The 18,592-nt window shown below is 40.0% G+C and overlaps 1 protein-coding gene across 1 annotated transcript in view; it reads left to right on the top strand.

The window, feature by feature from the left end:
• LOC128645331 (lactase/phlorizin hydrolase-like) overlaps nt 1-18,592 on the top strand; it is a 107,615-nt gene that overhangs the window by 63,498 nt on the left and 25,525 nt on the right. The window contains exons 6-7 of the mRNA XM_053698253.1: nt 15,572-15,681; nt 16,072-16,206. Coding sequence (XP_053554228.1) covers nt 15,572-15,681; nt 16,072-16,206 — 245 coding nt within the window. The remainder of the gene's footprint in view (nt 1-15,571; nt 15,682-16,071; nt 16,207-18,592) is intronic.

The following is an 18,592-nucleotide window of genomic DNA, read 5'->3' as shown; positions in this document are numbered from 1 at the left end:
CTGCTTTCCCTCTTACTTACTCTTACCCCATTATGTTAAATTTGTTTAACACCTCTTAGTAATAGGTCTAAGTATAAGTTGCTGATGATACATACTGTTACAAGAAGACAATGTATTTGTATTCTGTTTCACTTTTTGATGTATAAAAATTGGACATATGTATGTGTAAGATTGTCTGTATCTCAGATTATGTGTTCATTTCAATAAAAAAACATTGAATTTAAAAAAAAAAAAACAGAAGCAAACTTTACTCAAATATTTACACATGATCTACAATAAAAACATATATGCCATTATGTATTGATACATTCATACAGCAGAAATATAGTATCAAATAGAGCAGCATTTTCAAAGGAAAATTTCTACTTATACTTAGTATCAATCTCACGATAAGAACCATTATGCCTCAAATCTCACAATTAGACACCTAAGGATTTGATCAAAAATCTCTCTGCTTATCCTCCTTGATCTGCCCGTAGCCTTTGACACTGTTGACCACCTTCTTTTGATCCAAACCCTCCAATCCTTTGACATCTGCGACGACGTGGCTCTCTTCCTACCTGTCAAACCGTACCTTTAGTGTAGCCTTCTCTGGGGCCTCCTCTGCCCTGCCACCACTTTATGTCGGAGTACCACAAGGCTCTGTCCTCGGTCCCCTTCTCTTCTCAATCTACATGTCATCACTAGGTTCCCTAATAAAGTCCCACAGTTTACAATATCATTTGTATGCCGATGACACCCAAATCTACTTCTCTACACCAGACCTATCTCCTTCCTTGCTAACCCGTGTCACTAACTGTCTTCCTCACATCTCTAACTGGATGTCCTCTCACTACCTCAAGCTAAATCTCTCCAAAACTGAGCTCCTTATTTTCCCCCCTTCTACAAAACTCTCCACCCCCAATCTCTCTATAACTGTCGACAACTCCATCATTACTCCTACCCCGCATGCCCGATGTCTCGGGGTCACATTTGACATTTGAGATCTTTCTTTCACTACTCACAATCAGTCATCGGCTAAAGCCTGCCGCTTCCACCTTAAAAACATCTCTAAAATTAGACTCTTCCTTACACAAGACACAACTAAGATTTTAATCCACTCTCTCATTCTTTCCCACCTCGATTACTGCAACTCTGTCCTCTCTGGTCTCCCCACCTGCCGCCTAGCTCCTTTACAGTCCATAATGAATGCCTCTGCCAGACTCATCTTCCTTACACGTCGCTCTTCATCTGCTGCACCTCTCTGCCAATCCCTTCACTGGCTTGCTCTTGCCTTTAGGATCAAACACAAAATTCTCATTCTGACATACAAATCCCTCAACTGCACTGCTCCCCAATATATCTCAGACCTTGTCTCCAGATACTCTCCCTCCTGTCCCCTTCGCTTTGCTCACGACCTCCTACTCTCATCCTCTCTTGTCACCTCATCACACTCCCGTTTACAGGACTTCTCCAGACTGGCTTCCATCTTGTGGAACTCTCTGCCTTGCTCCACAAGACTCTCTTCTAGTTTTAAAAGCTTCAAGTGTTCCCTAAAGACTCTACTGTTCAGGGATGCATACAACCTATGCTAACCTTTCTTTATACCAGTTCCTCTCCTCCATTGCAATCCACTGAACCCCCTTAGCATGTAAGCCTAAGAGTCCAGCTGTTTGTAGATCACCTTCTTAAGAGCTGACTACAACAGTGCAACTCTTGGCAGGGCCCTCTACCCATTTTATCCCTATAATTGTTTTGTTGTACTCTTCCTTTGTTTATAGCACTGCGGAATCTGTTGGTGCTCTAAAAATAACCGATAATAATAAAATTCACATAGTGATTTATCTAATATGTCTAAATGTAGACCCAAATCCAAAAGGTTTTTAAGTTCATGTTTGAACTGTGTAGTTAGGTTTCTAGATAGCTTATTGTATGTTTGTCTATCACTAAGTTGCTTCATTGCTTCACTGTGATAGCCTGACATATTCTGAATCACTATTGAACCTCCTTTATCTGCAGGGGTAATGGAGATTTATTTTCTTTGTTTTAATTCCCTTAAATGCCACTCTCTGTTTGTGATTAAGGTTATATTTCATTTGTTGGGAAGTTTTTTTTGTTATATTTTCATGTAAATTCACTAGTTCGGTGTGTGTCTTCTCCTAGAATAGCTCTATATAGGAACTTTGTGCCTGAACCAGGTAGAATGTGCTTTTATTTTTAAGATCATGTTTATTAGCCTGTTTGTGTACCTGCACATTCTCAATCTTCCTACCTGCCTCACCACGCATTGCCATCAAAGAGCTAATTAACCTCTCATCAGTATACATTAAAGTTATTTCTTGATCAGGGTCTAATGTTGGTGTGAGTTCTTGTGTTGTTGTATCTATTTCTGCTATATTACTTGTTTCATTATTAGAACATTTATTATCTATTAAATCTACATTATGGAAATGTTTTCTTAGTACTAGAGTCCTCACAAAACGATTGACATTAGTTATGGTCTTGAATAAGTTTGTAGTTGGAGAGAACCCCAAACCTTTACATAGCACTTCTTGTTCCATAGTAGATAGGGGAAATTTTGATAAATTGACTATAGTTTGTATCTTGTCGACATCTTGTTTCTGTCCTTGTTTTTTGACTGATCGTTTTTGGATTCTGTTTTTTTGTTATCTATCTTTAATTCCGATCCATTTGAGGACTCTTGTCTTTGTTCCCGGGTTTTTGGTCTTGCTCCTAGCTCTTTGGCTGAGTGTTCCACCTCTTCTGAGGTCTCACTATTTTCTGTACTGTTCAGTGTCCTAGTGATTGGTGTAGATGCTAGGTGGCTTTTGACAGAGAAGTTGGAGTTTCCTTGTTGATCTAATCCTTGGTGTCTGATTGTGAGATTTGAGGTGTAATGGTTCTCATCGTGAGATTGATACTAAGTATAAGTAGAAATTTTACTTTTGAAAATGCTGCACTATTTGATACTATATTTCTGCTGTATGAATGTATCAATACATAATGGTATATATGTTTTTATTGTAGATCATGTGTAAATATTTGAGTAAAGTTTTGCTTCTGTTTTTAAGTATTCTAATTAGTGGTGAACTATGCTACATAACCTGGGGATAGGTGTGTCAATCTTTCTATTAGCCGATTGGCCAATATACGTAGATGGGCATATGCAAGAAAGAGTAAAAGCTAGACAACTTACCTACCCCAGGCTATCTTTGAGAAAGCACCAGAGCGTCGTGAAACACGTCAGATGACGTAAACACCGGCATTGTGTGTACCTACACTCCTCTGTATCAAGCTATGTTGTACTGTGAGTTTTTAAATTGCCTATAATAAATGTGAAGTTTTATAAGTACACTGCTTGCCTAGCTACGATTGCTGCCTCACTATCTATGATTTTCCATGCTTTGTATTCTTACAGATATATATATATATATATATATATATGTATATGTCTGTAAATACATACATACACAAATAAATACATATGTACACATATATAGACACACATATATATATATATATATATATATATATATATATATATATATATATATATATATATATATACATACATACATATCCATCTTTAGACATTTATATGTATGTATCTCAATGTTAAAGCCCTTTGCCTGCTTTTTTTCCTAGCACCTCATATCTTTTAGCCTTTATAACATTTTTGTGCAATATTGTTTTTTTATCATTTTTATTAGATGGTGTTATTTTGAGTGTAACTGTACTTTGTAATGTATTTTTGATGTCACGATCATCATTCTAGCGTAAATTTGGATTGTGCTCAAGTGATCACATTTATTTTTCATTCGTAATAAGAGCGGTAAGCCCGATGCGCACAAACCCCCATGATAAATCCCTTATCGCTTGTGTGCATATGTTTGGGCTGTAGGCTGGCCCACAATGCTTATTTTTACTGTGTATCAACTGATAAAATGCATAATACTTCACTCCAAAACCATTTTAAAATAAGTAAAACAATAATTTCACAGACAATAATGCTTCAAAAGTATTCAATGAAACAAAAGATAAAATGATAGAGATGTAATATGTATTAGTACATGTAAACAAACTGAGACAAGTAGACTAAGCCTTGTTTCTCAACATGTGGTAGATATACTACTGGATGTACCTGTTGCATTAACAAGGCTTACTCAGTAGCTGACACTTTCTCATTATGATGCTGGTAATGTAAACAGAAATCAGTGCTTCTTAGTTCTACCCTCAAGCGCATCTAACAGGCCAGATTTGAATGTCCTGCCTGGGCTGGTCACCTGCTCACTCACTGACTCACCTGTTCTCAGGTAGGAAATCCTTAGAATCTGGCTGCTTATCCACATTTGAGAACTAGAGTTGAGAATCTCTGATAGAAAGTTTGTGACAGGCAAGTTGCGACTCATAATATATCCCTGAAGCTACTTCAGATACAAAAATCTACCCCCCCCCACCCATAGGGAGGTTTATTTCTCTTGCTGACTCCTGTTTACATAAACTAAAAATATGAATATTGTAGTTAAGTTGTGTTTTCAACAGGCAAAAACAACTATTTCTTTCCTAAGATATGGTGAGTCCACGGGATCATCAATTACTGTTGGGAATATCACTCCTGGACAGCAGGAGGAGGCAAAGAGCACTACAGCAAAGTAAAATAAGCTGTTAAGTATCACTCCCCTTCCCACAACCCCCAGTCATTCTCTTTGCCTTCAGTGCAAGGAGGAGGTGAAGTTAGGTGTCTGTTAATGATTTCTTTACAATCAAGATTGTATTATTTTGAAAGCCAGAGCAGACTTGCTCTGATCTTTCCTGACAATTCTGGGTCTAGCTGTACTTCACGTTAGTCTCTTCAGTAGGGCTTTGGTAGCTTTCAAGCAGTTTCCTAACAGGTTGCTGCCCTTGTATAGAAAGCCAGTGTAGGTTTACTCTGTCGTCTCTTGTGTTCACAGGTCTCTGCGAGGAGCGGCTTCCTCTCATACCGGGTGAGCTGTCCTCCTGCCAGACAGCATGAGGTGCAGATAAGTGCCATTTTCTGTTTATATGGGAGACTCTGGCACCCATTGAGCTAATTGCACTTTATTGTGACCTAATTCCTGCATTAAGAGTCAGGATAACGGTAGGGAGCAGGCACTGTGTGTTTTCAGAGGAGGTGATTCAATGCAAACAGGGTTTGTGGTGATTCATTGGTGCACAGTAGGGATACGTTTTTCAGGGGACCACACTTAGAAAAACAGTCTATGGATGTGAAATTTATTCCCCTCATGTAATCTGTAATCATTTTGTCTATGTCCGCCGGGATCGCCTCTGACGTAATTTAGGAGGCGGGTTCTTTTTGTCTAGGCCGTTTGGCAGGTTAAGTGCGCACTTTTAACTGATTTTGGCACAGTAAGTACGTCATCTTCTCTGCTGTGTTCCGGAGCGGCTGAGTCAGTTATAGAGTCGCTTGTTATTCCGGATTTCAGAGGGGGCAGGTAAGCACCTCAGTATTACTCTGAGGTGTGGAGGTACAAAAGAGGTTCAATTTTAAAATAAAACTGAGCATTTGGTCTTATTTCATAAGATCTCATGACAGTCATTATCATCAGAGAGCCTTTCTGAGCGTTATTTTCATACGGAGCTCCTTAAAGAGACAGTGTTAGAATTTTTTAATTTTTTTTTATTTGTTCCTGTAAATTTTATGCAAATATTGATCAAGAGTTGGTGCCTTCTGCTGAATGCAGACTTTGTTCAAATGACCAAGTAGAAACTCCTTTGCCTTTTTTTTCTTCATATGTTGAAAGAACGTTATTGTATGAAGATAAACTTTTTGTTACTGAGCCACTATCCTCTCAGGTTGATGCTGGTCAGGTGATGCCGCAGCTTTCTCCCCAGACGTCCCAAGCTCTACCAATGTCACATGAAGTGCCCTGCAGTTCCTCGCATGCTCCTGGAGGAGTATATTTGCATGCAGAAATTGCTGCCCAGGTATCCTCGGCGGTATCGGATAGTAAGGTTTCTGATCCAGTACAGGCTAACCAAGTTGCTCTTTCTCATAAGTCAGAAGAGGATGATACTTCGGTAGCCTCTGAGGGGGAAATCTCAGATTCGGATAGTGTAATCCCTTCTGTGATGCTGAAGTGGTTTCCTTCAGATTCAAGCTTGAACACCTTCGTGTTTTGTTAAAGGAGGTTTTGGATGACTCTGATACTCCTGTCGTTGTCAACCCCAAAAAGTCTAGCAAATTGAATAGATACTTTGATGTACCCTCCCTTGGGGAGATGTTTCCAGTGCCAGACCGAGCTACAGAGATTATTGCCCGGGAATGGGAGAGACCTGGTATTCCTTTTTCTCCCTCTCCAGTCTTCAGGAAAATGTTCCCGGTGGCCGACTCCTTTATTTAGTAATGGCAGACGGTCCCCAAGGTGGAAGGGGTGATCTCTACACTTGGTAAGAGGACTACTATTCCTATTGAGGATAGTTGCTCTTTCAAGGACCCTATGGACAAGAAGCTGGAGGCCTTCTATAAGAAGATGTATATTTATTAGGGTTTACAGTGGAAACCGGCGGTGTGTATCGATACAGTGACAAGTGCAGCAGCATATTGGTTTGAAGCTTTGTCTGAGTCCCTCCAAGCAGAGACTCCTTTGGAGGAGATACAGGATAGGATAAAGGCTCTTAAGTTAGCCAGTTCCTCTGACGCTTCTTTGCAGGTCATTAAGTTGGGGGCCAAAATATCTGGTTTCTCAATTTTGGCACGTAGAGCACTATGGCTGAAATCATGGTCAGCAGATGTTTCTTCCAAATCTAAGCTTTTGGCAATCCCGTACAAGGGTAAGACCTTGTTTGGGCTGGGTTTGGCAGAATTTTTTTCCGATATCACGGGTGATAAAGGATCTTTTCTGCCTCAAGATAGGAAGAACAAATCGAAAGGACGTCAGAGTAATTTTCGTTCCCTCTTCTGCCAAGCAGGACCAGTCCAAGCCCGCTTGGAAGCCCAGTCAGTCTTGGAACAAGGGGAAGCAATCTAAGAAGTCAGCGGCTGAATCTAAGTCAGCATGAAGGGTTTGCCCGATCCAGGATCGGATCGATTGGGGGGCAGACTCTCTCAGTTTTCTCTAGCATGGATATGAGATGTCCCAGACCCATGGGTCGTAGACATAGTATCCCAGGGTTACAAGTTAGAATTCAAGACTTTTCCTCCTAGGGGCAGGTTCCACCTCTCAAGATTATTTGTAGACCAGACAAAAAGAGAGGCGTTCTTACAATGTGTACAGGACCTTTTCCTCCTGGGAATGATAGCTACAGTCCCAGTTCAGGAACAGGGTCTAGGGTTCTTTTCCAATCTATTCATGGTTTCCAAAAAAGAGGGAACTTTCAGGCCTATCCTGGATCTAAAATTCCTCAACAAGTTTCTCAGAGTGCCGTCCTTCAAAATGGACACTATCAGCTCCATTCTTCCTCTAGTGCAAGAGGGTCAGTTCATGATGACCATAGATCTGAAGGATGCGTACCTCCACATTCCCATTCACAGGAATCATCACACATTTCTGAGGTTCGCTTATCTGGACAAACACTTTCAGTTTGGGGCATTTCCATTTGGACTTGTTACAGTTTGCAGGATTTTCTCAAAGGTCCTGGGAGCTCTGCTGGCAGTAATTAGGTCTCTGGGAATTGCAGTGGCACCTTATCTGGATGATATTCTGGTTCAGGTGCCATCTTTTCAACTAGCAAAATCTCACACAGAGATCTTGTTGTCTTTTCTTCGTTCCCACGGATGGAAGATGAATTTAAAAAAGAGCTCCCTTGTTCCAGCTACAAGGGTGGTCTTCTTAGGAACCATTATAAATTCCCTTTTGATGAAAATATTTCTCACAGAAGTCAGAAGAGCCAAGAATCTGTCCTCTTGCCTTTCTCTTCAGTCGGCTGTATGACCACCAGTGGCCCAATGTATGGAGGTAATTGGTCTGATGGTGGCTTCCATGGACATAGTCCCCTTTGCTCTATTCCATTTTGAGATCTCTGCAGTGATGTATGCTCATTCAATGGAACGGGGAATAGTTCTAGATCAAGCAGTGAAATACTCTCTTCCATGGTGGCTGTATAAAGAACATCTGTCTCAGGGAACATGCTTTCGGAGACCCTCATGGGTGATTGTGACCATGGACGCCAGCCTGGCTGGGGAACGGTTTGGGACTCTTTGAAGGTGCAGGGACTCTGGTCTCAGGAGGAATCTGCTCTCCCCATAAACATTCTGGAGTTGAGAGCAATCTTCAATGCCTTGATGGCTTGGCCTCAGCTGGCCTTAGCCCGGTTTATCAGGTTCCAGTCAGACTACATAAACTCAGTGACTTACATCAACCACCAGGGGGGGACTCTGAGATCCTTAGCCATGAAGGAGGTGGCTCGGATCATTCAGTGGTTGGAAGCTATCAACTGCTGTCTATCTGCCATCCACATTCCAGGAATGGACAATAGAGAAGCAGATTTCCGGGGAGTGGGAACTCCATCTGGAGGTGTTCTCCAGGTTAACCACCAAATGGGGGCTACTGGAATTGAATCTGATGGCATCTCGCCAGAACGCCAAGCTTCCAAATTACGGTTCAAAGTTGAGGGCTTTCCTGATAGATGCTCTAGCAGTTTCTTGGAACTTCAGGTTGGCATACCTTTTTCCTCCTTTTGCTCTCCTTCCACGAGTCATTGCTCGGATCAAGCAGGGGAGTGCTTTGGTGATTCTAATAGCTCCTGCGTGGCCTCGCAGGATCTGGTATGCAGACCTAGTGGAAATGTCTTCTCTTCCTCCGTGGAGACTCCCTCTGAGGAAGGATCTTCTACTTCAGGGTCCTTTTCTTCATCCAAACCTCATTTCTCTGAAACTGACTGCTTGGAGATTCAACGGTCGGTTATTGAGACCATGATTCAGGTTTGTAAGCCTGCTACTAGAAAGATTTACCATAAGATATGGCGTAAATATCTTCATTGGTGTGAATCCAAAGGATACTCTTGGAGTAGAGTCAGGATTCTACACATTTTGTCCAGAGCTGCCTTTCTGGAGAAGAGTTTGTCTGTCAGTACTCTGAAAGGTCAGATCTCTGCCTATCTATTTTGCTGCTCAAGCGTCTGGCAGATGTACCATATGTGCAATTTTTTTGTCAGGCCTTGGTCAGAATCAGGCCTGTGTTTAAATCTGTTGCTCCACCTTGGAGCCTTAACCTTGTTCTCAAAGTTTTGCAGCAGGCTCCATTTGAGTCAATGCATTTCAAGATATAAAGTTGTTATCTTGGAAAGTTTTGTTTCCTACTGCTATCTCTTCTGCTCTGAGAGTTTCAGAACTCTCAGCTTTGCTGTGCGATTCGCCTTATCCCATATTTCATGCAGATAAGGCAGTTCTTCGCACCAAGTTTGATTTTCTTCCTAAGGTTGTTGTTACTTCTCTCTGTCCTAATCCTTCTCATAAGGAGCATTTGTTGCACAACTTAGATGTTGTGTGGGCTCTTAAATTTTATTTGCAGGCGACTAAGGACTTTCGTCAGTCTTCTGATTTGTTTGTTTGCTTTTCTGGGAAACGCAAAGGTCAGAATGCTACTGCCACTTCTCTTTCTCTCTGGTTGAGAAGTATTATTCGTTTGGCGTATGAGACTGCTGGACAGCAGCCTCCTGAAAGAATAACAGCTCATACTACTAGGGCTGTTTCTTCTTCTTGGGCTTTCAAAAATTAGACTTCTGTGGAACAGATTTGCAAGTCCTCTTTGCATACTTTTTCCAAATTTTATAAATTTGATACTTTTGCCTCGGCTGAGGCTTCTTTTGGGAGAAAGGATCTTCAGGCGGTGGTGCCTTCAGTTTAGGTGACCTGTCTTGTCCTTCTCTAATCATCTGGGTATTGATTCAAAACAGTAATTGATGATCCCGTGGACTTACCATATCTTAGGAAAGAAAACAAAATTTATGCTTACCTGATAAATTTCTTTCTTTCTGGATATAGTGAGTCCACGGCCCCGCCCTTTGTTTTTACTAAACCTCATTCACCTCTACACCGTGTGTTACTCCTTTTCTCCTTTTCCTTCAGTTGAATGACTGGGGATTGTGGGAAGGGGAGTGATACTTAACAGCTTTGCTGTGGTGCTCTTTGCCTCCTCCTGCTGGCCAGGAGTGATATTCCCAACAGTATGTGATGATCCCGTGGACTCACCATATCCGGAAAGAAAGAAATTTATCAGGTAAGCATAAATTTTGTTTTCAAATGACACAATAAAGGTAAAGGAGCTGTTTGCAAACAATTTCTGGACTAATGGTACCACATTAAAGGGGGGGGTGTTACAGTACAATGTCCATTTAAAGCCATTGAAGGGAGCTGTAAGTAATATATAGAGCAAGATTTATGAAGCTTCAAATACAGCTTTTTCGGCTAAGTGGAGCAGGTTCACATAAGCCAGCCTGCTGCCACATGTTTAAGGAGCAGAAACTGCTTCTTCTTTTTCTTCTCTGACATCTCAGGTGTTCGAGGTGATTGAAATGCCTTGCACTTGAGCAATTGGTTGCCCTGTTGCAGGGGAGTCATTGCACAAGAACCCTCTTTTGCAATGTTAAATTCTGCCGTGTGATGCAATATCACAAGTGATGATTGCAGGCGGATGGGTTCACTACTTGTAAACCTGTTTGCCTGCTAGCACTGTATATTTTTCACATAGTAATCCTGAAAGCACTACAGTTTCTCCCTGTTTACTAAGCTACTGATTATCAATAGACTCACAGGTCAGAAAAAAGCTTAGAATGCTACTAGATTTACAGCAATTTTATTTCAGTCTAAATAGCTATAGTTTGTGTTGGAATGCCCACCTAAGGATATATCTCCAGCTTCACCAGTTCCTGTGTTATACTGTGTACCTCGCTCACCTCTCTAGTGAAACATCTGAGGATGCTGAAGAGATGCATATGAACTTAATGGGCCAGAGAGGACTGCAAACGTTTTTTGTGCAAGTGATATAGGGTTTTTGCGTTTGTTTCTGCGCAGGTTAAATTGCACTCGTATTACAAGTTGAAAGTAAACCCGATCATTTAAACGCAAATCAAATTAATGCTTGTTAGGTTAGCTCTGGTTAACTGTTTTGCAAAACAAAAAAAGTGTCACAAAGCACATCAAAAATACATTACAAAGTACACTTACACTCATAATAACTTATTTTATTTAAAAAAAAAAATCACTTAAAAATTATAAGGGTTTAAAGATATAAGATCTCAGGTGTTAGATAAACCAAGGCAGTCAAAGGGCTTTAAAGTAAAAGTCAATCCTAGCATTGGTGAAACGCTAGGATTGACCATTAAAACAAACAAAGGGGACTTTCATTCATGAAGTATAAAATACTTCATGCAGAAAGCTGCTTTATCTGTTTCAAGCCTTGCCCACACTGACTGAGCTGCTCAGGCAGCCCACGGCAGAACACTATTTTGCTATGAGGTGATGATTTCACCTCTTAGCAAATAGAGTGCAGGAAATCCGTTGCCACATGCGCACCAAGCTAGATTTCCTGCACGTCACGTCACCTCTCAAGCAAAATAGCGTTCTGCCGTGGGCTGGCTTAGCAGCTCAGAACGGCGAACGCTTGAAACAAATAAAGGAGCTTTCTGCATGAAGTATTTTATACTTCATAAATGAAAGCCCCCTTTATTTGTTTCAATGGTCAATAATAGTGTTTCGCAAACGCTAGAATTGACTTTAACACAGTGAATGGCCAAACACTGTGGTATAGAGCGAATGAAAGGAAGAGCCAAGTATTAGTTCCACTTTACATGCGGATAATGACGCTGAATTCTAATATAGACATATGGGAATAAATCACCAACAAGGAAGATCCCTGATATTTCCCACATAATTGTGCAGTGTAATCTGCTCTTGATACATTCCATTATCTCTCTGGTATCTGGCTATAGGTTTACAGATTCGATTTAGAGAAACTGAGGTACTTTTGTCCCATATGTCTTGCCGTAGCCCCTGTAAACACTGTTGGAATATTGTGTGCAGTGAGAATGTGATCTTAGCTCTGGGAGATCCGGAATATGTAAGTTAGGGCCGATGGTTTAATCGGGGAATGTGTGACATGATCTTTTATAAAACAATCATCAACCTGAAACTAAAATAACAACATTGGGGCATTGAGTTACGTATATTGCCATATTTGGAAAATAAGTCACATTAAATAGGTCTAGGCAGGATCTATGCAATCCAGATGGCTGTTATAAATTTATAAATCATAATATATGGAGTTTTGAATTGCAATGTTATTAGATTATATGTACTATATTTATCAGATGGGGTTATGTTTTACCCACATTATATGCACTGTATTTATTATAAGGTGTATTTTGAGACATGACTCGATGATTCACTTATTACTTAGGTTTTGCTGTTATTTTGGTAACCATGGAAACTGGTTTTGGCGCAATATTTTGTGCATGAGGGGTGGGGTTTATGGAATTTAAATGTTTGCTGTGTGTCACTGTTTACCTGTCTGAGGAATGTCACATATTTAAGCATATTTCCATGTTTAAAATCCAGTGAGTGCAGTTTATTTTTTGTTTTATCGATAATTGTTGGACTGAAACCTGGTTGCTGGTAATACAGTGAAGTGAGAGTGTAGGCCCAACAGGACTTGTGTATATATATATATATATATATATATATATATATATATATATATATATATACCTTGCGGGTAAAGTCAGAAATTGGGTAATCCTAGCATTTCCCCAAGCAGCTCTGGGTGAAGTCCGAAATAACATCATAAATCTACTCAGAGTGGTCACTGCATCAAACATATATATGATGCACTGTAATTCCCACATCTTCTATATATTTGATTTTTTTTTTTTAATTATCTGCTTTTTAGCACATTTCAATGACAAATACATTTATTAAATATATATATGATGCACTTTTATTCCCACATCTTCACTATATTTTTTGCCTGCATCTGGGGGGGGGGGGGTTCAAGGGTGGCAAAGCCACCCTTTTAAACCTTATTCCCCAAGGTTCACTTGGGGTGGATGCCAGAGGATCGGCGGAGTGCCTTCCTTCAACTCCCCAGGCAGAGGCAAAAGAAATAGTGTAGATGGGGGAATTACAGTACTTCAGGCTTTACCCAGAGCTGCTTGGGTAAACCCGAGTTTGTGACTATATATATATATATATATATATATATATATATATATATATATATATAAGTGTGTGTGTGTATATATATATATATATATGTATATATATATGTATATATATATATATACACAGTTGTAATCAAAATTATTCAACCCCCATTGCAATCAGGTTTATTGTAAAAATGTACAGACTTTCAGCTGTTTGCCATGAACAAATCAAACAAAAGCAATTGAAATAGCTCAATACAACAAATGATTCCTGTGGTTTTCCCCAAATTCAAATGAAAATACAACTTTTAATTAATTCTGCAGTCTCAAAATTATTCAAAACCAAAAATATGTAAAACAAGTGTTGTCTCAAGCACACCTGATGCAACTAATCAAGGGCTTCATTAGTTGCACCAGGTGTGCTTGAGCTAGAGCACATGAAATACCTGAATTGGCTAGGGGTTTGTTGAGTGTCACATTTGACTGCATGTTAGAAATATGGCTATGTCAAAAGAATGGTCCAAAAAGTTAAGAGAAGAGATCATTGCCCTTCACAAACAAGGAACAGGATACAAAACAAGATAGTGAAGGCACTAAATGTTCCCAGAGACACTGTTAGAAGCATAGTTTGCAAGTTCAAAGTTAAAGCAACAGTGGTTATACTTCCTGGACGGGGAAGAAAAAGGAATCTATCAATGGCTGCAACCAGATTTCTGAGGAGGCCGGTTGAGAAAAACCTCAGAGTGACTGCAAAAGACCTGCAGCAAGACTTGGTGGCAACAGGCACTGAGGTTTCAGTTTGCACAGTAAGGTGCATACTAAACGCAAAAGGTTTCCATGCCAGAACTCCATTACTGACCCAAAAGCACAAGAAAAGTCAGCTCCAATATGCTCAAAATCATATAAATAAGCCACAAAAGTTTTGGGATTCTGTTCTGTGGAGCGATGAAATAAAACTGGAACTTTTTTAACCTGATGGATTAGTGGAATGTCTGGAAGAAGAATAATGAAGCATAAGCTGAAAAGAACACCCTGCCTACAGTTAAGCATGGTGGTGGCTCAGTGATGCTCTGGGGCTGCTTTGCATCCTCTGGCATTAGAAACCTGCAGCATGTGGAAAACAAGATTGATTCATTGAAGTATCAGGTAATCCTAGGAGAAAACGTCATGCTGTCTGTGAGGAAGCTGAAGCTTGGGCATTATTGGACCTTCCAACAGGAGAATTATCCCAAGCATACCTTAAATTCCACCAAGGCTTGGTTGCAGAGGGAGTCCTGGAAGATCCTACAGTGGCCATCACAGTCACCTGACTTGAACTCCATACAAAATCTCTAGTGGGATTTGAAGAAGGCGGTTGCAGCACGCAAACCCAAAAATATTACAGAACTGGAGGCCATTGCTCATGAGGAATGGCATAAGATTTCTCAGGAACGCTGTGAGAAGCTGGTGTCTGGCTACGCATCTCGCTTGCAGCAGATCATAACAGCAAAAGGGTGCTCTACTAAGTACTAAAGATGCTTGTCATGAAGGGGTTAAATAATTTTAAAACTGCAGAATTCATTAAAAGTTGCATTTTAGTTGATTTTGGGGAAGTCACTTGAAGTATTCATTGTGTTGAGCAATTTCAATTGCTTTTGTTTGATTTGTTTATTGCAAATAGCTGAAAGTCTGTAAATGTTGTCAATAAACCTGATTTGCAATGGGGGGTTGAATTATATATATATATATATATATATATATATATATATATATATATATATATGTATATATAGGTATAGATATATATTGTACCAAAATGCCATCATATATTTATATTAATATGTATTATGAAAAAATAGAACATATTCTGCTATGTGAAGAACATTTAAATGTGAAATCTGATTAGTGAACATGAGAATATGCGATCAAGTTTGCATGTGAGTTGGGTGTTAGTTTTTTTTTCCTCCATTGACTTCTATGGGGCAATAGGTTAACCCGTGTGCAAAGAAGCCAAACTTACAATAATGCGCCCGTCAGGTTAGAGCGAGGGCCATAACTTTTTACTTTCAACTCGTTAACACGCGCATGAGTGTTAATTAGCGCTCGACTTGTAATCTGGCCCAATGTGTTTAGTAATATCTCTGTAACCAAATAAACTCAGATCTGCAATAATAAAAGTTTGAGCACAATAAAGGTTTCATTTTTTTTCAAAGTAATGAAAGATCCGACTTGGCATCCATTGCATTGTTTTTCCAAGCCACAATGATCTATTAGGAAAATAGGTGAATTGTAAAAATGAATGAGTAAGGAGAGCAAAACTGTATCTTTTCAATATTACCCTCTGTCAGCTATAGCCATTAGCCATAGAGCCAGTCGTTTTTTAAATTTGCTTATACAGTAAAGAATGAAAATGAATGCAAGCACTTTATGCTTTTTAAGATGTAAAAAGTGTGTTTGCAATTATTGACGTTCATACCTCTCTTCGTTCACTTAGTTTTTCGCTGGTTGGTTTGCTGATCCCATTTTCAAAAATGGAGACTATAATGAGATAATGAAAACAAATATAAGGGAAAGAAGCCTTGCTCAGGGGTTGTCAAAATCACGGTAAGATCGTCTATAAAATCTGGACAAGTACATGAACAACTTGTAAAAACTAAAATGAATAGACAAATCACTATTGAACGTGCATGTAATACTCAAGAAAATAAGAAACATACCTGGAAGTTTTGTGTTTTTTTTTAGATAGCATATACTAGGGTTCATAATGTACAGTCTGCATGGCTCTTTGTGGCATTGAATTGTTTTTTATATGTCCTAAACTGAATACTGTATGCAAATGAGCTATTCATATACAGCTCTATAAACTAGTATTGACAGACATAAACATTTCAGATTGGATAATTCATTCAATATATATAGTATTTGGTATAAAATATAGGTTTTCTGTGACTGTCATAAATTAATTAAAATGCTGACATCTTATTTAATTCATAGACTACCAGAATTCACAGAAAGTGAAAAGATGAGGATTAAAGGGACATATGACTTTTTTGGGCTCAATCACTATACCTCAGTTTTAGTAGCAACTGCCATCTACCCAAATTCAGAGCAATCCTATGATGCAGACAGGTAAGGAAGAGTGCTACTGCTGTGTGCTAATTTATGCATGAATTTACATAATGCATCTACTGAGGCATTTATATATGAAGAGATTGGAGTTGCCTAGGCAACTAAGGAAACATTTAAAGTGTTTTGAGCAGAAAAAAATGCAATACATATAAGTTCACCACTTCAGTCTATTATTTCACTCTAAATAAAAGAACAGAAGTGCTCAACCTGGGAACGAACAATAGCATAATAGCTTGTTCTATGGCTAGTTACCACCCAAGGAGCAGCCTCTTTTTGCTCAACATGTGCCTTTCACAGAAAATAACTTTGCTCTAGCATATCAGTCTGATCCTGACTTAACAGTGCAGTCCAGCAGTTATGAAGCAGCGGTCTCAAGACCGCTGCTACTTAACTGGTCCGCTGCCTCTGAGGCTGCGGACATCAATCCGCCCGATCCTATACAATCAGGCTGATTGACACCCCCTGGTAGCAGCCGCAAATCTGCAGGGGGCGGCATTGCACAAGAAGTTCACCAGAACTGCTTGTGCAATGTTAAATGCCAAAGCAAGTGGCAGCAGTCAATTTATTCCAGTATAGAGCCCAGAAATAGACAGCAGCGATGTTTCGGGATTGATCCCTTATTCATGAATAAGGGAGCAATCCTGAAACATCGCTGCTGTCTATTTATGTGCTCTATACTGGATTAAATTGATTGCTGCCACTTGCTTTGGATTTTTATTTGTGTATTGGAGGTCTGAGTGGTCCTCCTCAGTGAACGTAGAGTGCTGGACTGATCTCTTGTTTCTACAATGTTAAATGCCGACAGCGTATGCTGTTGGCATTTAGTGATGTCGGGCGGACATGATTCGCTACATTTGATAATTTGACCCCATTGGCTGAGGGCTTAAAAAGAGCAGAATGTATTTCTCTTTACTAAGGTAATGATAAAGTTAAAACATATCCATAAGAAGATATGGTAGATATCACATATATCAAATGTTTTTAATGTGAGAAATTCACTATAATCATTTTGATGGTATTTTATTGTATTAATCTTTCACATTATTTTATTTGCTATTTCTCTGTGACTGGGGTTTTATCACACAGATTGGTATTAAAGTGATGGTAAACTTTACATGTTTTAAAATCGGGTCTGGAATCTAAGTAATATTTTACAGGGCCTTTAATTGATCACTTCTAATAAAGATGCGCTGTAACGGGGGCGGAGCCATCAACCAAGCATGGAGGACGTGTTTCAAAGAGCTCCTGAAGAAATGTACTTGCTATAACGACTAATTAGAGCTCAACTTCTGTAACTTTCTCTAAGAATAGCCCTGAGAAGGCAGGATTACCCCTACAATGTTTGTGGATCTCCCCACTTTATTCACATTCCAGCTCATATCCCTATCTATCATCGCAGATTAGGAAATACGCAGGCTTTTGAGGCCTACTGCAAGTACGACATCCGATATGGAGGAAGTATCATCTACCATTTGTGAGGCCCTGCGGGAGCTAGGTCTGAAATTGTCAGCTAGCTATGATGACATCTCAGTTTGTTTAAGGTCTGCTATGGCGCAACCGTTGTTTTCAATACAAGACAGATTGGGCGATATAACCCTTCCGACCTGTGCAGAGCAACCTTCATAATGTGTGGGACGGTCAATAGAAATTAAGGCAGATCTAACTGCTGAATTACCCAGAGATCTTACGACTCCCGCCTTACACTACAACAAATCTAAACTGGAGGATATAGCCGGTACCGGAGAGCTGAAGGCTACGCTATCTTCTACACTGAGGGAGCCCCTTGCTGTGACCCGACAGCTGAGCACTCTTCCTGTGCTGGGAGATCGGGAGGAGAATGTTCCGCTGGTTTACAATGTAGCATGTCTTTGATCGTGGGTCGGCTGGAGTGCTCTTCGGGGAGTTCCTATATAGCACTGAGATCCTGCTGAGCTATGATCACTACATCGGCTCTGAAATTTCTGCCCCGTGAAACCGGGGTATGTTTGGATACCTGTCTTTGAGTAGTAGCAGCCGTGAGATGTGTCATTCCATGCTTGCTCTGGGAGGGCTGTCATTTAGGTCCTACAGGCAGGATTTCACAAGCCGCATCAACATTTCGTGGGGCACTTTCGATCCGGGAGGTTGCTATTGATGTTTGTTACTTGCCCTGTACGGTACGGCTGAGGGACTTTGATGGAGTTAGACTGTTTTATACCCCTTAGCCAGATTGATGGCAATGATGTGAATATACTATCCTTAAAAACTTTGCTCCTCTCCACACTTGTATTAAGCCTAAACGGCACACATAGGAAAACTGTGTTATATAGCAGTGATGTAGGCTAAGAGATCAGCTACTTTGGCAAGATGGCACCTTTTAAGTCTGAGAATTACCGTTTAGCAATTG

The sequence above is a fragment of the Bombina bombina genome, chromosome 1, assembly GCF_027579735.1.
Source record: "Bombina bombina isolate aBomBom1 chromosome 1, aBomBom1.pri, whole genome shotgun sequence".
NCBI lineage: Eukaryota > Metazoa > Chordata > Amphibia > Anura > Bombinatoridae > Bombina > Bombina bombina.
This window is presented reverse-complemented; position numbering and strand designations above follow the sequence as displayed.